The 26696-nt window shown below is 39.6% G+C and overlaps 1 protein-coding gene across 3 annotated transcripts in view; it reads left to right on the top strand.

Annotated features, from left to right (window-relative positions):
- The first annotated feature begins 287 nt into the window (after nt 1-287).
- CHD1 (chromodomain helicase DNA binding protein 1) overlaps nt 288-26696 on the top strand; it is a 72114-nt gene continuing 45705 nt past the window's right edge. For 2 of the 3 annotated variants that reach the window (XM_069590183.1, XM_069590181.1), the window contains exons 1-3: nt 604-1647; nt 3609-3808; nt 26190-26391. In XM_069590183.1, coding sequence (XP_069446284.1) covers nt 3756-3808; nt 26190-26391 — 255 coding nt within the window. In that variant the 5' untranslated portion in view covers nt 604-1647; nt 3609-3755. Of the gene's footprint in view, nt 422-603; nt 1648-3608; nt 3809-26189; nt 26392-26696 lie in introns of those variants that run through there. The other variant, XM_069590182.1, reaches the window with a different exon arrangement.

Raw genomic sequence — 26696 nt, 5'->3', positions numbered from 1 at the left:
GAATGGGATATTAGAAAGTTTCAAAAATTATCATTCACCTGGAATGAGTCAAGACTGATCTGCGGGCGAGAAAAATAATGGAGCGTAAAAGAAGTCCAACTTTAAAACAGCTGGAGCGGAACACTACTACTGAGCTTGAAGTGTTTCTCTGGGCAGATTTATAAAGGGGTGGGGGCAGGGTAACGGAGGCCCGCAGTTACAGTTACGAAAGAAACCGCCAACTAAATTGCAGTTACATTAACCTGAAACAGTTGCCAACGTCTCTCGTTGCACTTTTTTTTTTTTTTAATGTAGCGATTCGGCGGCGCACCCTCCAGTACCCCGCCCTCCAGGGAGCCGACCTGGAGGTTTTTTTCCTGAATAAGGCACATAGGTTATACTACGAATGATTCCGGAAGGATCACAGGGGGTGGACAACTAGGTCTGTTTCCCTCAGCCTCCTCAGGTGCCTGGTTTCCCCTCCACCCCCGCCCCCGAGGGAGCCTTTGTCTCAGGGCAACTAAGCCTAGGGAGCGGCGGGAGGAGACCACAGTTGCCCAACAGTTGGGTTCCCAGGCTGCCTCGTGTGACGCAGCGCCCCCACCTCCGCCCCTTAGGGCGGGCGCTCAGAACCGGCGGCCGGCTGAGGCCCGGGCGACCGGACCCCACTCCTGCCCCCGTCCCCGCGAGTCCGCCAGCCTGCTCCGTCTTCAGCATCTGCCCACCTTCCCCCCTCATCCCCACCACGCTTCCCTAGTTCTTTCTCGGCCTCTTGTTTCCAGACGTCCTCACGCAACCGTCCGGAGTGACCGGAGTGTCCATACCCGCGGGGAGCGAGCCTGCAGCTCCCACTTCCCGGACTTCAACTCCGGGACCGCTGAGGTAGGCAGCCCCAAGCCCGGGATCAGCGGCCCATCGCGGTCGCCAGAGTCCGGCAGCCTCTGCGCGACCGGCGTGCGCGCTCCCAGCACGGCGCGCGCGCGCGCCCTCCGCTCTCCGCCCCAGTTACAGAACCAATCGGCTTCTGCTTAAGCTCCCCGCCCCGCTCCCCAACCACGGCTCCAGGACGTAGCCCCGCCTACCTCCGCGCGCGCGCACGCGCCAGCCAGCCAGCCGGTTGAGTTCGGCGTGCGCGTGCCCGCCCGCCCTCCCGCCTCGCGCCCGGTGGGGAAGGGGAGTGAGCAGAGTCGCTTACGTCGCGGGGAGGCGGAGGCGACGGCGACCTCGGTGGCGGCGGCGGCGGCGGCGGCGGCTACGACGGAGACGGTTGCGCTCGCTCTCTCGGCGTCATGGCGGCGGCCGGGAGCCGATAAGCGGCAAGAGTGGGCGCGCGCGCGTGGCCGCGGGGAAGACGGTCGCTGCTTACTTGTCGCTTTCGCTGGCCCTCGCAGTTGTTCGGTGCTTCGATAATGAATTGATTGTTGGAGCCGCTCTGCAGGGGGATCGCGGCGCGTCGGAGCCGGCCGCCGGGGCTTTCCCTTTCCCTCCGTGTCCTTCCCCTTCCCCCTCTTCCCTCCTCGCGGACTGCTGCTTTACCGCCGCACCGCCCCCCCCAACAGCCCACACACGCCCCGGAGCCCCGAGGACGCTGACCGCGGGGCCCGGGCGCCGGGGAGGCCGCCTCTCCAGTCGGCTCCTTCCGCCCCGCCAAGCCTGCACGCCCTGCCGGTAAGAAAGGGGCGGCGGGCGGGTCGGGATGTGGCAGGGAGGGAGGGACGGGAGCTGGCCCGGCCGAGGGCCGAGGCGGGGGGGAGGGTGCCCGGGCGGCGGCGGCCCAGCGGGCCGGGACGCCGTGGGCACAGGCCCGAGGGGCGCCCGCGAGGGCCGGCGGAGCGGGCCGGGCGCGCAGGGGGGCGTGTGAGCGGCGAGCGCAGGCCGGCGCCGCCGAGCGCGCATCCTCCGGGCCGGCCGGGCGGGCGGACACGCGGCTGGCGGTCGAGGCGTGAGTGGCGCGGCCGGCCGGGGCGTGGGTCCGGCCGCCACCCCCGGGGCTCTTTCCCGGCACGTGGGGAACGGGCTCGGCGGGGGGAGGGGACCCGGCCCGAGCGCGCCCGGCAGGACGCGGGCCGGGCGTGTGGGAAGTTTGAGGCGGGAAGGGGGAGACCCCGGGACCAGCATGAGGGGTGAGGGGTTTGGGGGTGCGCCCCGGGGTCGGGGGTGGCGCAGGCTGAAGGGAGCCGAGCGGCGGCGGACAGCGCAGGGAGGGAGGTTTCCAGGCTCCGCTCGAGTGCCGCTTGGAAAACTTAGCCGGAGGAAAGCGGCCGTGGAGAGGCCGGGGCGGAGGACGGGCGCCGCGGCGAGGGCGACGGGCTGAGGGGAAGCGGCGGCGTCGCGCCGTGTGGAGGGCCGGCGGGGGCCGTGGGCGCCGGGGAGCCTCAGGGAGCGTGCAGGGTCTCGGCGTGTGGACTCGACCGCGCAAAAAGGAAGACGAGGAGGAAAAAGGAAGTTAGAAAGTACTAGAGAAAAGCCATTTTGAGGAGGGCAAACGTGAAAGGTGAAAAGGAAAAAAGGAAAAGTGAACTTTAGTTTTTCCTCAGCGAAGAGAGACTTTTGGGAAAGAGAGGCAGTTTGCTAGAGTGCCCAGATTTTTTTTTTTTTTTTTAAAGACCTGATCGTTTTAATAGGGAAGCTCTCTGGCCCGGTGGCCTTCATCTTTAACGTGAGGAACGAGTGTTGCGTGAAATAATTTTTTTTTTTTTTTTTGGGAGGGGTGGTTAACAGTTTGCTGCCAAGTCGACGGGACTGTAGTCCCTGGGGAATGAAAAAAAACCGAGATCTCAATGCAGAGTTTGCGGTGATCGAGTTGGCAGCAGCCTGTTTCCCCTTCTTTTTTTTTTTTTTTCTTCTTGCGGAATGGAAATAATCGTAGGAGTCAGTTCTGTGTGCTGATGTCGGAGGGACAGCTCTGCTCGCAGTCGCCCGTCTCGGTCGGTACTTTCTGGCTGGGGAAGGATCTGACGTCTCCTTCCCCCCCGCTTCTTCCTCTCCCTCCCCTGCCGGAGATCTCCTTTGTTTATTCGTGGTTGGCTTGTAGGTGACTCTCCAGTGTTGTGCTGGTATTTTGAAAGGTGGAAATGTTGGCTCTTTAGTCTGCGATTTCTGCTCCGTACCCTTTTACTTAAAAAAAAAAAAAAATCATAGTGTTTATCCTATACCTTTTTTTTCCCTCCAGTAGAATCTCTGCACGTCCGAACTGGATACAGTAACCGCCCCCCCCCCCCGCCCCCGCCACTCCTTTTTTTTGTTTGACCAAGTATCTGTCAAGACTCCGTTTTTCTGTTTTTGGAACTTAGGTATATGTTACCTACTACCACTCTGCTTTAGTTATTTGGCCATAATGTGTGTTGTATACTGTACACACACAGTTGCAGTTGGGCTGAAAGTTCTGTCACTCCCCAAGCATTTTCATTTCTTCTGTCAAAAACAAGCAGTGGTGTGCTCAATTCTAATAAGTAGTCAAGAATGTAGTTAATAGAAGCCTAGGTAGTTTGAGAAAAAGATCCCTACCCCTTCCTTGCCACATCCAATCTAATTGGCCTCAGTATATTGGTATAAATTCTAAATAGACTTCTTCAGTGTTTTTCTCTACAGGCAATTTTCTTCTCACTGATTTTTTTTTTTTTTTTTAGGTGAGTCAAAAAGGGTCCTAGGAAACCTGTGAATGTTGAAGAAAATTCATCTGTGAATTTTTAATATTCAAAGAGGAGTCAGTATTTATACTCATCTTTTAAACTGGGAAGATTTATATTTTATTTTAAAACTTCTTGATATTTACAATGAATGGACACAGTGATGAAGAAAGTGTTAGAAACAGTAGTGGAGAATCAAGGTAAGCATGTTATTACCAAGTATTTATTATGACAACAATTTAAAATTTATGTGACTGTAATTTTTAGCTTTTCTAATAGGTGGCAGAGTTTTCAGATCAGATTCACTCTTAACTTTCCACACAGTAAAAAAGTTTCTAATAAATGATGCTTTGTTGAAAATACAGATTTTAACTTTTTCCCATTGAGATACACAAAGGAAACTTTAGGTGTAGAAAGACTGGGATACTTAAATTTCTTTGAAGGTTTATATTATTTGGTTTAATAACTGAAACTAGAGCAAGTAAAAGAAGACATTTAAATTGATTTGACTATTATCTGCACTTTCCAAATAAAAGCAATAAGAATTTCTTTACTTATTTTTTTCTGGCTTTTTGTCTTCTATATGTGTGCTGTCCAGTGTAATAGTCAGTACCCATATGTGGCTATTTAAATTTAAAAATTACAAAATGTTTCAAAATTCAGTACTAAGTCACATTAAACACACTTCAAGTGCCAAATAGTCACACATGGCTAGTGGCTACTGAGATGGAGAGACCAGAATAGAAGACATTCCTATCACTGCAAAGGTTGTTTTGAACATTTCTGACCTGTATATTTGTTAAAGTGTTGCTGGAGCCCTCCCCCCCCATTATTTTTTCAAACTTGAGTGTTGATTATGAATGAATGAGTTAAGAATTCTTATTTGGGCCATGTCTTTGCAAAGAGGAGAGGATTTATCAGAGTAAGCTACCTTAAGCTATTTTGCAAAAGTCTTCAAATGCAAAAGTCTTTAAAATTCTTCTGTAGTGCCCAAATTTTACTGGCTATGTTTATAATGCAATCCATGTAGTTATATAGACTTATCATATAGGTAGATCAAGAATGTGGACATTGGGGTCAGACTGCCTGATTATTTACCCAGTTGTACTTATTAGCTTTGTGAATTACGACAGATTTTTTAACCTCTGAAGCTTTGGGTTTTGTACTTAATAGGCATTATAGTATTATTTATCTTATTTAAAGTTGACGATTAAGTGAGATGCTGTATTTAAAGGTCTTAAAAATACTTCCTGATATAAAGAGCGCTCTGTATTAGCATAACCTTTTTATAACATAAAATAGTACATAACTGAAACATTAATTAATGGAGAAATGTGAAGGACAAGGAACAGGAAAGCCTTGGCAGTTAAGAGGGCTTCAGAAAAATGTTGGATAGAAAATAAAGCAGTGGTATATGTATTTGACCTGAGGCTTGGGGTTTTCTGGTTATGCTGGGTGTACTTTATCACAATCTGAACAGGCAGATTGTTTGAATAACAGGAACATCATAGAAAAAAAAAAGGAGCAGTTATGGAAAGCAGAATTATTTAGTAGGACAAGTATTGGTCTTAGGAGTTAACACACCCTGAGTTGACAGTCTCTGTGCTAACTTAAGTTCTCTGAATGATTTCTGAACTGCAAAATAAGGAGAGTTGAATGGAATACTTCAACATTTTGAAGTATCATTCTGCTACTTAATATACAAAGTATTTAACAATGTAGTGTAACTGGAAGCACCAGAGTTGAGGGGTTAAAGTAGAAAACCTTTGAATTTCAGCTTTGATTCAAATCTCTACAGGTGAATTCACTGTAGTAAGTGAATAGGAGAGTCACATTGTCTACATTCTCTTATTCATTAGTGAACAATGAAATGGTTAATAGGTAGAAGTTTCTAGAGGAAACACAGGAGCCTAACTACCCATGAAATAGGAAATAAGACTCTTGAGAGTAAATTTTCTAGTTGAGTATGTAGAGAGATCACATACTTAACACATACTGAACCCTTGCCTCTTCTGTGTATTTTGCTGTGTAATTTTCTGTGTATTTTGCTGCTGCATGTAAAGCAAATGGGGAGTAGTAAATAAAATTTGATGTTGTAGAGATGAAAAAAGTTAAACCCTGTAAAGTCAAATTTACTTTAAGGAATTTTTGCAGTGCATACTCATTTTAAATAATCGCAAAGTATATTCTCTAATTATCCCAAATCATTATTTCTACCATATAAGTTTTATGTACTTCTGAGAATTGTGGCTGTCAAGTTATCTAGTTGTTGCAGCTAACTGCCATGGTGTTTCTCAGCAGAAGGGAGGCCTGCCTGTTTTCCTTCCATTTTCCTCCCTAGTGCTGTTATGTCACTTTGCTTTGCTTTACTGTTGCTACTAAGTCTCAGCGCCCCCACACCAAAAGTTTTCATAACAAGGCAGTACAGAGGAGGGAGATTGTGCCTAGTTAAGAGTGATGAGGTGAACTTTATAGATACAGGGAGTTTCTTGCAAAAAACAAAAGTTACCGTAACTGTGAATATTAATATAAAGTGATGAAGGGAGAAATATTTTTGCTTTTAAAGTCAATATATGTTATACAGTTTGATTGTTATTGGCTGGAAGTTTTCACATGTATTTTTGCTTCAGAGTTCCTCTTTTCCTTTGTGGAAATTTATGAAATGAAGTAGAATTAAGCAAGAAGTTGTTTGGCATTTTTAGTTGGTATAATTAACTTTCTACTCAGAAGTGTTTGCCTCTTTTCATGTGAAAACCTTTCTGTAACCATTGACAGAAAGGAAGAAGAATACACAGGAGAATGTCTGTTTGGCTATGTTATAACTGACAGTTTTGAAACTTATTTACGAAGAAATGTGGGTCAGGATGCACCTGCACCTCAGTTTCAAGTTAGGGCAAAGTTTGTTGTATAACTGAAGTTAAGCTTTCTGAAGATAACTATTGAAAGATTTCAAAGCATCAGTTCTCAGCTGTGTGGATTTGTTGTTATTTGGAATGAAATTTTTCAAATCCTGGTTAGACATTTTTATCTTAAGGTTATCTATAATGGTGATTTGCTCCACAGATAGATTTGTGGGTAAAGACTAGAAATATATAGTTACATTTTGCTGATTTTTGGATGATTGATAAATGTTTAATACTCAGAAGAATTTCTCTGCTTGCCTACAGATTAGGTTTTCAATAATGTAAAGCTGTTCATGTAAATTTGAGGATTTATTTTAATTACTTTATATAGTATGCTCATATAAAATTGTTACAGAGTGAAGGAAATTTTGGTGATATGTTATAATGGTCTTAACTACTTAGAATTGATCCAGAGCGGATGACCTGATTCTAAAATAATTCTTTTTTTTTTAAATTGTATTTATTTGTTATTTTCGGCTGCACTGGGTCTTTGCTGCTGTGTGCAGGCCTTCTCTAGTTGTGGTGAGTGGAGGCTACTCTCATGCTGTGTGCAGGCTTCTCATTGTGTTGGCATCTCTTGTTGTGGAGTATGGGCTCCAGGACGTGCAGGCTTCAGCAGCTGTGGCGCGTGGGCTCGGTAGCTGTGGTGCACAGGTTTAGTTGCCCCTCAGCACTTGGAATCTTCCCTGACCAGGGATGGAACCCGCGTGCCCTGTATTTGCAGGTGGATTCTTAACCATTGGACCATCAGGGAACTCCAAGAATTCTTTTCCTTGATATAGTGTACCTTTTTATAGCATTCACAGTGTTTGACTTAATGAACTTAATAAATATGTTTTAAATGTATATGTGTGTACACTTTACATTAGAGGAACTCTGTTACAATTAAATTTCCTTGGCTTATTCAAAATATTTTCATTGTTTTATGCTTCAAGAATCTTTGGATCTCAACTTTTAAAAGTGTTTCCTCAGTAGGAAATATGATCAATGGAAATATTTTAAGTGAAAATCTCAGTTTTAAAAATTCAGAGTCTCTCAAAGACTTTTTAGAGGCTTTGAGAAAAAAGACAGGTTAGTCTAAATGACCTGTTAAATTTAAAGAACACCAAGTCAAAGTTAATTTGAACACAAGGCCACCTATCTCACCAAGTATCTGTTAGTGTCTTAATAAAGACACCTATGGGATGCCATTTTTGTAAGCATTGCTTTTATGTATACACAGAAAGATTTCTTGCCATTAAAATAAGTTTTCGTAAATGAATTTGAATAATTTTTAAAGGCAATAAAATGGTGTTTCCTAAGCTTACTTTGAAGTTATCTCAGTGTTTTTTAAAAGGATCAGTTTATTCTTAAATTTCAAAAGTTTGTGCAAAGAAGCATTTTAAGGAAGACAGGAAAATGTGCAATCACAAACTCAGAATGGTTTGCAATCGTTGCGTTAAACTGGTTTTTGACATTAACTATGATGTCATTAATTGGGCTTCTCTAGTGGCTCAGTGGTAAAGAATCCACCTGCCAATGCAGGAGACACTGGTTCAGTCCTTGGGTCAGGAAGATCCCCTGGAGAAGGAAGTGGCAACCCACTCCAGATTTCTTGCCTGGGAAATCGCATGGACAGAGGAGCCTGGCCGGGCTGCAGTCCATGGAGTCACAAAAGACTTGGACATGACTTAGCACCAAACAACATTAATTATAGGAAAGTATGACTGTTTTATGTCTCTCTCTCTTTTTTTGCTAATCCCTGTTTCTTCATTCAGTATGTATATTTTTTTCTCCATCTTTTCCTATTAGTTTTTTTTCCCCCTCATGTGTCTGGTATGAGGGAAATCTAGGGTACCATGTAGCATTAGTTGTTAATACATGCTGTTGAATCTCAGATCACCTCAGGTCATTTCGTAGGCTTTGAAAATTCAAACTGTTAGGAGCTTTGGTAACGTGTTTCTCTCTCCTCAAACAGAATTGACAGAACTTCTAAGGTTGTGGTTAATCTATATTACTTTAATGTATTTAGACTAATTTTTAATTGGCAAAGATAAGAGAATTGTATGTGATTTGATTTTCAGTGATGTTACTTTTATTCTCATTGGTGTGAGATAATGTAGGAGCAAATACTGATGTGTAGTTGTCCCTTTTTTATGCTCCTTAAGTCATTGCTTGTTTAAGATATTGGTGACTTGTAGGTTATAGTTGGTACAGTTCTCTGTTGAAAAATATGAGTATTTGTGGTGACGATATAAAGAATTGTTGGAGAAAACTTTTTTTACATTTTTTATGAAAAAGTTTAAAACATTACAGAAGTAGAAAAGTTACAGTTCCAGTTGTGGGTCTTGGTCTAGCAGCATTGACATCACCTGGGAGCTTGTTTTTAATGTTCAGCCTTGGGCCCCATCCCAGACCTACTGAATCAGAATTTCTTTTTAACAAGATTCCCTGGTGATTTGTATTTATATTAAGTTTGTATGTATTATAGATGAAGCTGTTTGCATGGAGTCATTTACCACCTTGTTACTTGTTAGTGTTGATGTTATTACACATGCTTCTTGTTTTCTCAGAACCCCCAGATAGCTGTGTTATAAGCCATGCAAGCAAGAAGCAGGGTACATTTCATTTCTCTAGAAGCAACAATAATGGCAGCTGATAACTGTTGAGCTGTACTCTGACTGAGCCATGGTGCATGTACACAGTGTGTCACATGAGTCTATCCTGCCTCATCCTTCACTTTAAAGTCTTAAAACAAAACCCAGCAACTATTAACTGAATTCCGGACTTTAGTTGGATTTTATTGGTTTTTCGATTAATGCCTTCTTTTTATTCCAGGATTCAATCCAGGATACCATGTTGCATTTAGTTGTTAACTTTCCCCAATGTTCTTTCATCTGTGAAGGTTTCTAAGTCTTTCCTTGATTTTTTCTATCAGTCTTGAGAACTACTGGCCAGGTATCCTGTAGAATGTCCCCCAATTTGAATTTCCCTGATTTTTTTGTTAGGTTAAAAGGTTAAAATAGGGTTATCAGTTACCAGCTTTTAGAGAGAGTGTCAGTGGAGATGAGATTATCTGCTTGTCACATTACATGGGGAGCATAATATCCACTTATTATTACTGATGATATCACTTGGCCAAGATAGTGTTTGCCAGGTTTCTTCACTATAAAGTTACTGTTTTTCCCTTTCCATTCTATATTCTCTGGAAGTAAGTCACTATGTCTAGCCCACTCTCAAGGGATGTGGTGATTGATTGGGTGGGTAAGAATTAAGTTCTGCCTCCTCCTGGAAGGGAGTGTCTGCTGTGCTTAGTTGGGTCTGACTCTGTGCGACCCCATAGGAGTAGCTTACCAGGCTCCTGTGTCCCTGGGATTCTCCTGGCAAGAATACTGCAGTGGGTTGCCATGCCCTCATCACGGGATCTTCCCAACCCAGGGATCGAACCCAGGTCTCCGACGTTGCAGACAGATTCTTTAAGCCACCAAGGAGGGAGTATCTACTATCTGCCTAATATTAAATGGAATTCTTCTATAAAGAAGTAATTTCTCTCTCATTAATTCCGTTATCCACTTATATAACCATGGACATGTATATTTTATACTTTGAATTATAATCCAGTAAGTATCTTACTGCTCAAATTATTTTAGCCTTGCCTTTTGGAAATGCTTTCAAGTTGTCTTCTGTATTCATTTTATACCCTCCTATTCTTTTATCCTAGAATCAGCCATTTCCCCAAAGAGCCCTGATTCCTTTTTATTGGAGAAGAGGATCTTAGAAACCACGATTTGGGTGCTGAGTTGCTTCTCAGGTGTCACTGCTTCTAGGCCCTCTCAGTAGACAGAGCAGACAGAGCTAGGTTATATCAATCCATGTATGTTTATGTATGTTAAACCATGTGTGTTTATAGTTGCTTCTATATCTGTTCATCTGTGTGCATAGTAAGATAAACATGAATTAGAACTGTTGTCTCCAACTCTGATCCTTTACACAGGAGTCATCCTAACCCTCTTTCCTTGTACCTTTGTAACTTCCATCTGTAGTCAAAACCTTGCTCCCACTGTCTACCATCCACTATGCATACACTCCAACCTTAGTATACGAATGAAGTACTGAATAGTATTTTTAGGCCATACCCCAGAAGAAGCAAATTTACCAGGCAAAATGCAATATCTTGTGTACGGTTCCTATTGTATGTAGCCTTACGGTTTCAAGTCAGAGCACTGTTTTCCAAACTTATTATTCAAGTTAGCTTTGTTCTTGTTTATCCCCTTCAGTGGGCTTTCCATGTGGCTCAGCTGGTAAAGAATTCAGTTGCAATGCAGGAGACCTGGATTCGATCCCTGGGTTGGGAAGATCCCCTGGAGAAGGGAAAGGCTACCCACTCCAGGATTCTGGCCTGGAGAATTCTGTGGACTGTATAGTCCATGGGGTCACAGAGTCCGACACAACTGTGCAACCTTCACTTTCATCCCCTTCAGTGAGGTTATGTCATAAATTTGTAATAAAGTTAGAGTTATCAGTTTATATTTCATCCTCAATTACATGGGTTTCTGTTTTAAACTTGTATGTGTTACATTTACTCTGTGATGTATAGTTTTATGGGTTTTGACAAATGGACAGAATCATTTATCCTCCACCCCAGTACTGTACAGAATGATACCTTCACCCTAAAAGTTGCCCTGTGTGTCTGAGGTCTACTGAATCAGAAATTTCAATTAAATTCCTAAGGAGATGTATGGGCATATCAAATTTATATGCAAAGATATGAAACTGTTTAGAGTCATTTAGTATCTTGCCATGTTTTGAAATTAAAAATTAAGTTGAAAGATTTTATTCCATTAAGTAACAATGGAATGAAGTGAAGTGAAGTGAAAGTCACTCAGTTGTGGCCACTCTTGGTGACCCTATGCATGGACTGTGCAGTCCATGGAATTCTCCAGGCCAGAATACTTTAGTGGGCAGCTTTTCCCTTCCCCAGGGGATTTCCTCAACCCAGGGATCGAACCCAGGTCTCCTGCATTGCAGGTGGATTCTTTACCAGCTGAGCCACCAGGGAAGCCCAGTAGCCATGTTTAAATACACAATCAAGACTCAGACTCATGGTGTGGTATAGGCATGCAAGTGAGGTAAAAGAAAAAGAAATTGGGCAAATTACTGGAGTGAGGAGATGGGCTGTATGGGAAGTTTTTATGGAGTTTTGAAACTTCTGTAATCTTAACAGTAACAAGAAATGCTGTGATTTGAAAAGGAAAGAAGAACAAATGGTGTCTATTAAGTAAGGTGAAGAGGAAGGTTTTCACAAGGATCAGGGTCCCCCCAATAAAGAAGTGCAAGTTCCCTAGAATAGAGAATGTGTTGGATATCTTAGCTTTCAGTTCTTTACCCTGAGGTTTGTTTATTGCCACACTGAATTTTTTGTATAGTTTAGTCCCGAGTGGAAGGAGGATAAAAGGAAGCCTAGTTGAATAAACACTACATGTATTAAGAGACATTCATGAGGAGGGACTATATTTTCCAGGTGGATGAACTGGTTAGACCTACTGGTTTCAGACTCTAGATATCTCTTGTAGCAGAGTTAAGTTCTTACGTTTTAATGACTTAGAAAATAGCTGTTTATAATTACGAATATATTATCTATCATTGTGATATGAGGTGACTGCTTGGAAGCCAACTTTAAATAAATGTTTAACTGAATTTGAAAGTTTTTTTGCTTTGGATAGGTTGAGATCTCGGTGATTGAGGTTAAAATGCAGAGACACATAGTTCTGGCTAAGCAGTACTGGCTTATGGGATCCACTGTTGACAGTGCCAGAGCTGTGGCATAAAGCACAAATGCGGTGGAGAGCTCTTTCCTTAATGAAAACCATTCTCATTAGCTATTTCACATCTCTCCTGTTACTGCTTTTAGAAATACAGTTCTCTACTCAGATAGTTAATTAGTTTGGATTATTGAGCAACTATGTGATGGATACCAAAAGATGCTAAAATTTGAGATTTTTTTCCCAAAGCTTAAAGTTGAGAAAGAGACAGAACGTTTGAGTTGGGTATGGTAAATACAAGGAGAGTTTGCAGCTCTTCAAGGAGACAGGGAAGTTTGATCATAAAACAAATGGTTCATCTGTATATCATCAAGCCCAATATCAGAATGAAGTTTTGTGGGTTTTGTTTGTTTTTGAGTTCTCATTTAAAACCCTGGTAGACTTAAATTTTATGCCATGTTAAAAGTCTTTGTAATGTGACTTTTATGGTGGTAAAGGTGTTTTGACACTCTGGCAGAAAGCGAAGAGTAATTTTTTATACCCAGGAAATACAGTATTACAAGGCAATACATTATGCTGAAGAACTTTTATGTAAAGAAATGGGGCTGATGAAAAACAGTGGGATTAGTCTAAATTCCTGCAGAGAAGATGGTTCTTGTTTCTGTGCTCTGTGTGTGCTCAGTCGTTCTTTGACTCTTTGTGACTCCCATGGACTGTAGCCCACCAGGCTCCTCTGTTGCTGGGATTTCCCAAGAAAGAATACTGGAATGTGTTGCCATTTCCTTCTCCAATAAATATCATTAAGTTTTGTCTACTGGTTATAATTATAAAAATAGGAGGGTTTTATCATATCATTAATATTATAACACATTTCATATGTGTTTTGTGAAACTATTGTTTAGTAACCTTGACATCTATGTATACATAGTCTTATTTCTCTGATTTCTGAATGCTTACTAGAGAAACTTTTTGAGTTTACTGTCTTTATCTCAGATTTAGCATAACTAAACTTGGTCATCTTTGAAATTAGTCTTGCTAAATGTTATCTTTCTTAGCATCTATTTCTGGCAGTTTTATCCTCATTTATTCAGTTAGAGACTTTAAGAATAATACTGTACTTTGAGTTTACTTTCTGATAGAATTTTTTGGGGGTTGGTAATGTAGAATGCTAAAAGGAGCTGTTGTGTTTGTCCTTTAGTCCCTAATAAAGGCGTTAACTGGTTTTCAGACCCGTGGGGATGAATGCGTCATAGGTTTTCTCAAATTTTGATAATTATTTTATGGCCTGTCATAAAGGATATGGAGGATAACAGTTTAATACAATGTAATTTTATAGAATTTAAAGGTGGTCTGATCTCAGCATCTAGGTGAACCCTTCTCATTTTTAAGTGACTTATTCTAGGCTAATATATTATAAATAGTGAGTTGAAACACATTAGAGTATCATAATTGGATTTTTAAATGAAAGAATAATGTAAGCTAATAGTGTTCTTTTTTAGAATATTATTTCATCAAACTTTTGTTACGCTACATGTGTGCACTGCATCATTATATAAGATGTATTATGTAAGTCATGCCCCCAAAAGTTTGAAAGCCTTTGACCTCTAATTTTTTTAAAAAAGAATTTTTTAAGTACTCAGTATCTGCTAATTTCCATATTGTTTCTCTAGGCCTGTTGAAGTGGATAGTGCTCTATAAAAAAACTACAGGCCCCAACTTAATGAATTCCAGGATGTAGTTAGAAGAGAGATACACGTATAAGCATAATTGTGATATTGTGAAGGAATTATTAGTAACATATGAGCAAAATATTGTGAACACATGGGCTGGAGCAATGACCTATCCCTGGAGATATTGGAGAGGGTTACATGAAGGATAGGATATTTTTGAGTAATCTTAAAGAGTGAGAAATTTTATCGGTTGCTTCAGAGAGGAAGTGTTTTCTAAGGGGACAGGGTGAGACTACATCAATAGCCAGCTCTAAAGTTGCTCCCTCCCTGAAGCCTTGCCCCTAGTCTCATTTGCCCTACCTCCAGTTCCCCGATCAGGAACTGATACATCCTTATATTTGCGCCCCTACTCTAACTTTGTCCTTATATCTCTGATTCTCAAGTTTTACTTTTCCCATGGCATTTCGTCCTTACTAGAAACTCTTGCTCAATACTTGTTAGTTGAAGAGATGAACAAATGAATTCAAATTATCTGTGTACAGATCTTATTTCAAAAAAGTTCTTTGCAAAAACATCATTATAGCAAATCAGAACCAATTAAACTGATATATACTAGAATCTTCAGAGCCCAGGGTCTCAAAAAGAGTTACTTTTTTTCAATAATTAAACTATTATCAAGTGACTAAGCTCTACCCCTTGACATTATTCAGGTGCTCTGGCTAGTGGGACAGCTTTGTTAATATGTAACATACAGCTTATCTTGACCCAGTGATTGCCAGCAAGAAGATAGATGGGAGTGGGGAGGATATAAAGCAAGCCAGTTAATGCTTAAGGCTAAGGTGTAGAAATTTCACATCACTTCTAGCTGTAATCCCTTGGCCAAAACCTGTTCACATGGCCACACCTAGCTGAAAGACATAATGGGAAATCTTTAGCTGGGTGGACATGTGCCGTTTTACACTGCAGTGCCAGTTATGTAATACCAAAGGGCAAGCACAGTGGATGCTAGGTAAGTGAGAGGGGCAAGCAGACAGCATACATATGGCACACAAAGGATTTTTATTTTAAAACAATTTGTATCATTCTAAGAATTTAGTGGCTTTCATTTTTCTGAATTTTCTTTCAACTCTTCATAATATTAGTATTTGTTTCTTCAGTTAGCCTTCTCTGAACCTCAGCTTTGTTATTTGAAAAGGAAAGGATGAGGCAAGAACCCAGTGTTTGGTACATAGCACCAGTTAGTAATGACCATGTCTCCCCCCCTTTTTTTTTGTTGTTAAAAAAAAACTATTTGTTTTGAAAATGTTAGTATTTCTACAGGCTTCATTCATAGACAGTTTATATATTTATGCCTATAATTATGACAATCCAGAGAATACTTGAAACAAATTTTGAAGTAATGATTCTGACCTTGAACTCCAAAAAAAAAAATCATTTTTTCAATTCTAAAATAGCTATTAATATTGAGCTCCTGGAGAAGGCAGTGGCAGCCCACTCAGGTACTCTTGCCTGGGAAATCCCATGGACGGAGGAGCCTGGTAGGCTGCAGTCCATGGGATCAGTAAGAGTCAGACACGACTGAATGACTTCACTTTCACTTTTCACTTTCATGCATTGGAGAAGGAAATGGCAACCCACTCCAGTGTTCTTGCCTGGAGAATCCCAGGGATGAGGGAGCCTGGTGGGCTGCCGTCTATGGGGTCGCACAGAGTCCCACACGACTGAAGCGACTTAGCAGCAGCAGCAGCATTGAGCTCCTAGTATAGGTCAGATATTATGCTTTATATTTTTTAAAGATCTTCACAGTAATCCTTAAGTATGTTTATTATTTCTGTGTGGTAGAAACTTAAGGCTTATCTAATGGGTGGTGGTGTTCAGTCGCTAAGTAGTGTCTCCTTCTTTGCTACCCCATGAACTGCGGCACACCAGGCCTCCGTATCCTTCACTCTCTCCCTGAGTTTGCTCAAACTCATGTCCATTGAGTCAGTGATGCCATCCAACCATCTCATCCTCTATCGCCGCCTTCTCCTCCTGCCCTCAGTTTTTCCCAGCAGAAAAATACGGGTGTATATATGTAAATATAATGAGACAGAAGGGCTAGGAGGCCAGAAGAAAATAAGTCGAATTTCAGAATACTGTCAAGTTAGTCTTGAATTTCCTCACAAATGTCTGTCAAAAAATTCTTTCAAAAACTCTCTCAAAGATGTCCTTTTGAATGTTTTTGATGTTAAGCAGTAGTTAGGGTGGGCGGCAGAAAGGCATAAAGTGAAAATTTAGTGCAGGATGCTTGTTCTTTAGAATAGTAAATACAGTTTTTTGATTGTAAATACAGTTCTGTTTATTGTAATTTAATACATAAATTATTACTGTAAATGTCAGGCACACAATCCTCTATTACAAGACGTAAATAAATGGATGCATTCTTAAACTGAAACCGTTGATCCTAAGACTTTGATACAGGTAGTCTAACTTACATAGGATGTTTAAATACAGTCTTTTTTCTTCTTCATTAGTGCTACTGTTTTTGTTCGTTATGAACGTTTATTTGTTTGATCTTTCCTTGTGCTACAGGGCCTCTTACCGTGGCGCGTGGGCTCTGGAGCACGCAGGCCCAGTGATAGCGGGGTGTGGGCTTAGTCATTCTGCAGCACGTGGGGTCTTCGTTCCCTGACCAGGGGTTGATCCCGTGCCCCCTGCATTGACGGCATTGAGTCTTAACCACTGGGACCACCAGGGAAGTTCCAGCTTTACTTTTGATTTTTCTATCTTTTCCAGGATTTAACAGGGCTATTTCTTCTGTTGGTGATCTGGTGATAGGAAAGCAGCTGTCTACTGCTGCCCCTTTCTTAGGTCATTATTTTACTCATTCTTCCGTTATGTTCCATTACAGGCCAGTTTCCAATATCTGTGATAAAAAAGCTTATTTTTCTTCGTAACACAAAAGAATCTTTGTTTATTCACTTGAGAATACATCGTTCTTAAGTACCCAGTATAGGTGTTAGTGTTTTCTTTAGTTCACAGGACTGATTAATAAGAGTATAAAGTTGATATAAAGAAAAGGAGGTATTGCTATTCTGCACAGGCGGGGCTGAGCTAACATGGACTTGCACTTCAAAGCACTTCTACCCACAGACACATGAAAATGCTAAATAATACAGGGCAAAGAGGGGAAAAGTATATGTGCTGCTGAACTTTAGAGAAAGCTTTGATGTGTCAGGCACAGAAGGGGACTCAGAGCAGTGAATTCTGAGCAAATGTGGCAACACAGGATATTTGGAAGGATACAGACTCTCCAGACAGAATGCTGGGGTTGGGATCAGAACTTAGTATTTGACTACAGAATTAAGTCTCCTTATTGCTGGGTCCTTAGAAGGGTTGTCTCCTCTAAAGATGGTCTATAAAAACTGTGTGCCTTCAAGGACATTTTGTTCTTGTTGTGAGGATAAAATGGATTTCAGTACCAAAATATTTTGAAAGCTATAAAAAGGTATTAAAAATTTTGTCTTAATTGGAGCATAAATGAGAAACAGCCAAAGGGCCAACAGATAACATAAATGTATGAAGCTGTCCAGGTATAAGACATTCGTTTAGGGGAGGCAGCTGGCCGAATTGGAGGTTAAATCCTTCATCAAAAGGAACCAGTGCTACTTAGATATAGACGATTGTGACCATGTGGGAAGTGGACCGAGTGTTTTCAGATTATCTGATTCTTAAAAAAAAGCTGCTTCTTAAAATTATTTCCCCCCAAACACTTCTAATTAGATGACTTGGGGGAAGAAAAAACCCCAAAGAGAAAAGTAGAGACAGAGAAATCAGAAGTAAGAACAAGAAAGTTTCTATGGAAGACTTAGACTTAGGCTATTTTTGAAGAAGAAATAATGAGAAGGTGGTATCAACCATTTATTAATTCACAAATATATTTTCAGAGTACATGTCAGGTAGAGTGCCAGAAGGTAGGGATACAGTTGTTAGTATAAATCGCGGTGCTCATACTAGCTTATGTTCAGCGTGCTCTCAGTGCCAGGTACCACGCTGGGTGTCTAATGCAGTCCTGTGGGGAGAGGTCTCGAACTAGGGGTGAAGGTGGGATGGGGATTAACAAGTTTCCCAGGTAGGGAGAACTGCTTTATACCAGGCCTATGAGGTGAGAAGGCGTGGCACAGTCAAAGACTGAAGGAAATTAGTGAGCCTAGGTTGCAGAATGAAGTAAAGTGAAGTGAAATCGCTCAGTCCTGTCTGACTCTTTACGACCCCATGGACTGTAGCCTACTAGGCTCCTCCATCCATGGGATTCTCCAGGCAAGAGTACTGGAGTGGGTTGCCATTTCCTTCTCCAGGGGATCTTCCCAACCCAGGGATCAAACCCAGGTCTCCCACATTCCAGGCAGACACTTTAACCTCTGAGCCACCAGAGAGATGTTTAAGATAAATTGGAAAGGTAGGCAGAGGTCAGATTTTAATCATTTTATCCCAAGAACAAAGGTGAGCCATTAAAACCCCTTAAGGTATGACCAAAGCCTCTGAGATGGGACCAAAGCATGCCTAATTGTAAAGTCAGAGAGGGATGTTCATTTTGATGTTTGTTAGTTTGAAAAACATTTCTCAAAGCTAATCTATAGATACAGAATCATAACATTTGAGTTATATGGAACTCATGAGTAAGTACACCGTAGATGATAGTGCTATAAAGCTCCTAAAAATTTAACTTGAAAAAACAATTTAAAAATGGATTTAATGTCTTACTGAACAGAGTACTAATTTTTTGTGGTCACTCAAGTCATTAAAAACACTGATTTTCCACAGCCTTGGGAATATTGGAAAAGAATGTTGGCTAAAAGAATCTGTGCAGATGTGAATTTTGAGCACTTTCCCTCCTGTCAGTCAGCTGGAAATGTTGGAGGCAAAAAAGGGCCAAGGAAAGGGACCATCTTCTAGCTGAGTCAGCCTGCTTGAGTAGCCTTCTGGGAAGTACAACCCAACATTTCTGCTTATATCTCATTTGTTGAAACTTTTAGCTAATAGCCATACTTTGCTGCACGGAGCTTGTGCTATACAGTTTTTATACTGGATGGAACTTAACCTTGAGATTTCTGTTACTAAGGAAAAGAAGACATGCTGAGTTAGGCAGTTCGCAGTTTCTGAGGCAGCTGTTGTAGGCAGTTGGTTTTTAATCTCCCCTCCTTGGTATTTTTACCTTTTTATATCTGTTAAGGAAAAGCTTTAGGTAGTTTTTATATTTTTACCTGTAAAGCTTAGCCGCTTTATTGACTGAATTTTTGATACTTTTATTTTCCATGCCACTGAATGTTTACTTGCTTGCCTGTTTCATATGCATTTGACTTCTTCAGCTCTTTTATATATATATAAAAGAGCCAAGGAATTCCCTTATATAAACCCCATATAGTAATTAAATCCGGGAAAACTTATGTTAATATACTTTAATGATTAATCTGTATTCCAGTTTTGTCAATCATCCCAATCATCTTTCAGTACAGGGTTCTGTCTAAAATTGGATTTGGTTGTTATGTCTTTAATCTCCTTTAATCTGAAACAGTTCTTTGTCTTTCTTGACATAAGCAATTTGAAGGCTACATATAAGGCTAGTTATTTTATAGAATATATTTCACAATTTAGATTTTACTTGTTTACTTATGATTTGATCCAAGTTACGAATTCCCTACACTTGGATCCCCTACCCTGAGCCTCCCTACACTTGCATCCCCTGGCTGGAGGGCTGTGTGAGTGGCAATACATCTTTCACAAGGCATCAAATCTGGAGGCTCATGATGTCTGTCTGTCGCTATTGATAATACTAGTGTTGATCACCAGGACAGGGTAGTATCTTTTTTTTTCCTCTCTGTAGTTTCTGATTTATCCATTAATATATCTAATAAGCAATTTGTAAGAAGATACTTTGAAACTGTATAAATATCTCATCAAAGCCTCCTCCTCTCCTCCCCCAACATTTAGCATCTTTGGTGGTTTTTGCCCAATCAGTGTTTGCTATGATAATTGCAACATCGTAACTTTCCAGCACTACTGCCCTGTCCACATTACCAGCTGGCATTCAGAATTCTATCAGCCCTCCCCTGCCATCTGTCTTTCTCCCTGACTACCTGTCCTCAGCACGGACTTGAGGATTCTTTTTTTATTTACTAGGTAATTATCTTTTACTATTTGTTTTGATGCCCAAATCAGATTTAGCCAGTGGAAGCCCTTCAGGTTGGCTCCTATATCCTGTTTTTTTTGTTCTCTGTGTATTTAGTATTTCACTTTTTGGCACAGCAAGCTTATTTAGTTTCTTCTGGTACCTTCCCTGTCCCAGCCTTAGAATCTGCCATTTCCTAACGGGCACCTGGTTTACTAAAGTGTGGATTTGTATTTTGGAATCAAGATCTGGGTGCTAGCTGATTATAAATTTTAAAACTTCAAAGTGGTATGTTTACATTGGGTGATAAGTAGCGAATAAGGTACACTCATAAAGGCAAAATGATACATAGGGGGTTTTTTAATATCATTGTGGTATCAAAGATTGGTTCATCTTTGAGGGACAGGTTGAAACTATGCTGTTATCTACATAATGGAGAATATGCAGTTGCATAAAGGAGAAGGGACTATATCTACTGTACACTGTTGTGCAGTGATCTCTAGGATACAATGTATATACAATATGGCATCAATTGTTTAAGATTATAAATATGTTCATAATCATTTATGAAAGGGGAATATAAAAATACTCGTATTTATAATTTACTTATATTGAGAAAGGAAAAATAAAAAATAATTACTATAGTGGGAGGAATGTCATGATGTAGAGAAGACAAAAGATAAAAGTTAGATTTTGGATTTTAACTTTTGTACCTTTTAAGCTGAATGTAAGTAAATAAATAAAGCAATAAATAAAGAATGTAAGTAAATAAAAGTGAGTAAAAGTAGTTCCTAAAAATGAAGTAAAAGCAAATAACCCTAATTAAACAAAATTAGTGACCATACAGAAAAAAACAATTTTAGTTGTCTTCAAAGCAATAGTTTGATAGTAAGGGTGAGTATTCTTGAAGGCCAAGAATTGTGAAGAAATGTTAACTTTTAGTAATCATATAAGAATATTACTGTTTTGAAACTGTTATGTGTATTCTAAGATAAAGCAAATAAATGATCTTACTAGTGTCATTTGGAATGAAGAAACTCAACCCAAGTGATGGTATAAATAGAAAAATCAAAGAAAAAACCTACAAATTTAAATTGAAAATATTGGTATTAATCCTTAATACATTGTCTCTAAAGAAGACTTCCCTGGTGGCTCAGAGGTTAAAGCGTCTGCCTCCAATGCGGGAGACCTGGGTTCGATCCCTGGGTCGGGAAGATCCCTTGGAGAAGGAAATGGCAATCCACTCCAGTACTCTTGCCTGGAGAATCCCATGGATGGAGAAGCCTAGTAGGTTACAGTCCACGGGGTCGCAAAGAGTCGGATATGACTGAGCGACTTCACCTTACCTTAACTCATCTTATTTAAAAAAATCTTAAAAGCAATAACCAATCCACTCAGGTTGGAATTTAATTGCCAACATAAACAGAAGCAAGGCTGTTTGATGAAATGCCTGAGTTACAATTTGAGGCAAGAAATACACAAGATGAGCCTGGTTCATCTTGTCAGACCAGAAAGAGAGGAAGCTGTCAAAGACAACTTGAGGTCTTGTGAAAAGGATTCAGGAAGTAATAAAGGGTTTCCTCTTTGCTAAAGAGGGGACAGTTTGAGTATTAATGATGATAATGTATTGTTAAAACTCATCAAATAATTTCAATCCTTGAGTTCACAGTGAGATTTAGAACATTACTGGTCTTCTTATCTTGAAAGGATGCTAGCAATTTAGCTTATTTTGAAAGCTGAAAAAAGAAGGAAAATAAATGAAAATGCTTTTCCTGTATGAACTGTACCTGAAAGTTCACAAATATAATGAGGGAAAATTTGTCATTATAGAAGTATTCCACCTATTGGAGAAATGATATAATGGGTAAGTAAAGAATGACAGTATCACCATTTTACTGCCTTTAAATAAATAGTGGATGAGTTTGTGTAGGGCTTATGAGGAACTATGTAATGAAGGGATAAGGCTGAACATGAGCACACATATCAAACAACCTCACACAAAAAGAGACAACCAAACATTGTTTTTTTCTACTAGAGGTCCACAGCAACTTTTCAAACATGTTCTTGCCAAGGAAAACTGAATTAAGTCTGAGCCTCTAGGTCTGACAATTTATAAGAAACACAAGGGACAGAAAAATATATCACATAATACCACAGAAGTGCAGTTAGTAAAATCTGGAAAGCAGGAAGTGTCTGCAGGAAAAACTGCCTAATTTATTCCACAAAATAAACTGCAGGGGAAAAAATAATAATTTCATACTTAACATTAAGAAAATAAGTGATTTTTAAAAAAATATGGTACTAGTTTTGTAGAGGTTTAAAAATAGTGGAGTTTTTGTTTGTTTTTACATATAAGTTAAAGTATTTATGGATGAAATTTCAATATGTTTGAGATTGTGGAAAGCTGGATTATTTGAAACAAAATTGTTATGAGTTGATAATTGTAAAAGCTGGTTGATAGATAAATGGTTATTTGATTGTTCTTGTTTATATTTGAAATTGAGCATAAAAACAATCTTGAAAATAAATTTTAATTTGAATTGCTGTTTTATCTTTTAAATGTATTTTTTTAATTTAATTTACCCTAAGAAAACTCTTTTATCTAAGTACTCATATAATGAGTTTTCTTTTGTAAATTGAGATCAAGAAGGGAAAGAAGTATTTTTAATAATATGCCTTATACTATTGGGCTATTAAGATTTAATATAATTCATAAGGATAACTTGTAAGTGGTATACAGATACTTATATTGTATTTAAAAATCACTGGTATAGGTTACTACCTAAATAAATTGGAGTTGAGAAATATTTTTATCGTCCAACTCTATTTGTGAATTTTATATAAGATACTATATCTGTAAGCATCTTTGATTTGTTTGCTTATATATATATCCATCCACTCACCAAACATATATTGAGTCCTTCATTTAGTGCTCAGCATACAAAAAACAAGAAAAACTTCCAGCACTCTAGGAACATATGGTAGAATACCAAGAAATAAAATAGAAACTACAGCGAATATTACATTATGTGCTTATAGCTAACATAGTAATAGGTACAGGATATTGTGGGAATACTGAGGTAAGTATTCCTGCTGTAATGTTTTGTGTGTGTGTGTGTGTGTGCGCGCGTGCGCTAGTTGCTCAGTCATGTTCAACTTTGTGACCCCACAGACTGTAGCCCACCAGGCTCCTCTGTCCATGGGATTCTCCTGGCCAAGAATACTGGAGGGGGTTGCCATTTCCTTCTCCAAGGCATCTTCCTGACTCAGGGATCGAACCCCGGTCTCCTGCATTGCAGGCAGATGCTTTAACCATCTGAGCTACTAGGGAAGCCTTCTAGGGAAGCTGTAATGTTGGGTTGATTTATTCTTGGAGTCAGGAGAGATTTGTCAGAGAAGTATCCATGAAGTGAGGCTCAAGTAGAAATTATATAGTGAAAAAATTTTTAAAAAGGAAGTAATTGTGCAAAAGCAGAAAGTGAAAAGAGAAACTCACGTTTTGAGAATTACAAGTAGTATGCCATCACTAAAACTAAGGGTTTAGATGGGAAACTGGCTGGAGATAGGTTGGTGGAGACAGATTCCTGCACCTCATAGATGTTTGACTTTTGTTACAGAACCACTGAAGACCTACCCAGTTAGCCAGGCTTGATATTTATTTTGGAAAGAGCATGTGCAACAGTGGTTTGAAATAGAACTGCTTCATTATGGAGAGGCTTTTTACCTGTTTTTCCTCAGAATTTTATGTCCCACTGTTCCCCCCTCCCCCAAACCTATATCTATTTATCTCTCAAGTATTAGAATTTCCTTCTAAAATGTGTAAAACATTTGCATGGTTCAGAAATTAACAGTTCATTTCAATCCTTGTTCCTTCTGCTTTGTTCTTTCCCCTCTCTTTGTAGGTAACCATTTTTGACTTAATTGCCTTATACACCATTATTGCTTTTGAAAAAAGCATAAGCAAATATGTGTAAACATTTCTCCCTTCATACCCAAAGGAAGCATACTATAAATGCAGTTTTGTATCTTGCCTTTTTTTTTTTTTACATAACTGTGTCTCATTCTACGGAAGTATATAAGGCATTCCTTACTAATTCTGTGTGTATTCTTAGTCCTGCTATGAACAATTTAAGTGAAATAAATACTTCATGCTTTTAATATCTAAGGTGAAGGCATTCTGATAATAAGCCTCTATGCCTGTAGAGTAGTCTAGGCTTAGGCTGTTTGCTTTTTTTATCAGCCAGAACTACTTTCACCTAAAGAGTATGAAAGGAAGATTCCTGCATTCGCTTAAGAATATTGGTATATTAACAAGGGATCTTGATACATTTAGAAGGAATTTTGACCAGCTATTTTCTCAAGATACACTTAAGAATATAGGCCCATGATAGCTCCCAGATTCAATTATCTATCCATTTACTTTTCAGGTATTTACTGAGCATCCACCTGTGTAAGATATTCTGGGGGAGAAAAACAGTACTTTCAAGAAGCTTATAAGCAATTAAAATGATACCCCTTCTAACTTAATTCTTCTTTCTAAAGGATTAGTTCATCTTCACTTTCTTCTAAATGTTCTCCAATTACTATGCCTGACTTGTTTGTGTTCTTCATACCCCCTGGTTGAATTATTTTAAATATAGCCCAGAGAGGTATTTATTGGTTGACATGACTGTCTCTCCATGCTAGGTTAGAAGTTCTTATAATGGTAAGGGCGTTTTGTCTTATCTCAGTCTTCCCAGTGCCTAACAAATGATAGTTTTTGCTAAAGTAATACATGAAAAGTGTTGCTTAACTAGTGGGTTAAAGGAAAAATGAAATTGTGTGTCAGGAAAAATAACTTCTCTGATATTCTTACTGAAATTTCAAGGGCCCAAATAGAATGCAGAATGGTCACTTTTGTTTTTTAATTAAAAGGCACTATGCTATTCTTGAACAATGTGTCTGGAGGTTAGAAACTGGCAGAAACGGTCTTGATATAGCCTTTAAGATGTAACTTTTTATTTACACTATGAAGAAAGACATATTCCAGTAGATTCCCAAATTTTAAAAGTAGGTGTTTGTTTGTTCACATTGTAAGCAAAACTTTTAGAATCAAATGTCTTCTTGAAAATTTTATGTCTATGTTTCCATGTAGAAACTATTAACGCCTTGCCCTCAAAAATTACTTTTAGGAAGGGTTCTGTTCGATATTGTAGTTTTTGTAGAGTAATACCTCCATCTAGTGGTGTTTCTGAAAACTACAGCAAGAGAATAAGAAGCTTGAGTTTTGCTCTGTGTGTGTGACATTACCTGTTGTTTATCATAAAGTCAGTTAAAATTACATCAAAAGCTGAGTCTGCCACGTATTTAAAAAATTTAATGCCCTGGTTTTCAGCAATTCAGATGTAAACACCAGTTAACAAATGGCCTTTCGGATAATATTGATTGACACAATCAATTATGTATAGACTATTTCTAGACTCCTTTGGACTGGAAATAAGTACTGGAAAGTGTGTGTGTGTGTGTATACAGAGGCTAGGAAAGATTGTGAGAATTTACTATTTCAGACATATTATGAGTGAACCATAAAAAATTGAATAATTTTCTCAGAGAAGAAATTAGTAATCTTATTTTTTAGTAAATTGTACTTTATCATAGTTTAGTTGTAATAAGTTACATTCCTCTGAGATGTTAGAACATAGATGTGGACTTGAAAACAAGTTGAAACTCAATTTAATTCATTTTCTGCCTTTTACTAAATGAGAATTTTTATCACATTTTTCTTCACACAATTGCTTCTTTATGTTTACTATATCAGATAGCCTTTTAAGAGTAGGGACTGTGTCTTAAACATTTTGTTGTTCTAAGTTTCTAGCCCAGGATTCTGTACTTGGTAGGTTTTGTTCATTACCCTTGGAGGAAGATTGCGATATAATTGCTTATGTTTTAGCCCAGGCTACTAAATTTATCAAGTCAGTTATTGTTGTAGGTTAACATTAATTCCTTTTTCTGTTTGTTTGGCTATACAGGGTTGACATACTAAACAAACAAGGCTTAATGATGTGGAGCTTTTTGCTGAGTTAAGAAAAGCTAAATTTTGAATTAATTTTGTTTGAAATCTATTTATTTTTAAATTGTAGCCAGTCGGATGATGATTCTGGGTCAGCTTCCGGCTCTGGATCTGGTTCGAGTTCTGGAAGCAGTAGTGACGGAAGCAGTAGCCAGTCAGGTAGCAGCGACTCAGACTCTGGATCCGAATCGGGCAGTCAGTCGGAGTCGGAGTCAGACAATTCCCGAGAAAATAAAGTTCAAGCAAAACCACCGAAAGTTGATGGAGCTGAGGTAATAACGTATTCAATGACAGGTAGATTTCCTGTATTACTTTGGGAAAATGTATAGCATTGGTTTAGAGCATTCTTAATCTAGCTTTTAGGAAATGTTGTTTTTAAGTATTAAAATGCACTTTAAATTGTTCTCGAACTTGGTGTCATCTGTGGACTAAGTCTATAACTATTGATGTATAAGATAAGTGTAAAATGAACACACATGAAACTTTCTCTTTTTGAAAAAAGCAGAAATTGTTGCATAAATATTCAGTGTCTCATGGATAAAAATTTAAGGCTTTTGAGGTCTTTTTGTTAATTTTA

The sequence above is a fragment of the Ovis canadensis genome, chromosome 5, assembly GCF_042477335.2.
Source record: "Ovis canadensis isolate MfBH-ARS-UI-01 breed Bighorn chromosome 5, ARS-UI_OviCan_v2, whole genome shotgun sequence".
NCBI lineage: Eukaryota > Metazoa > Chordata > Mammalia > Artiodactyla > Bovidae > Ovis > Ovis canadensis.
The sequence above is the reverse complement of the archived record's forward strand: the minus strand, read 5'-3'. Positions and strand labels throughout refer to the sequence as shown.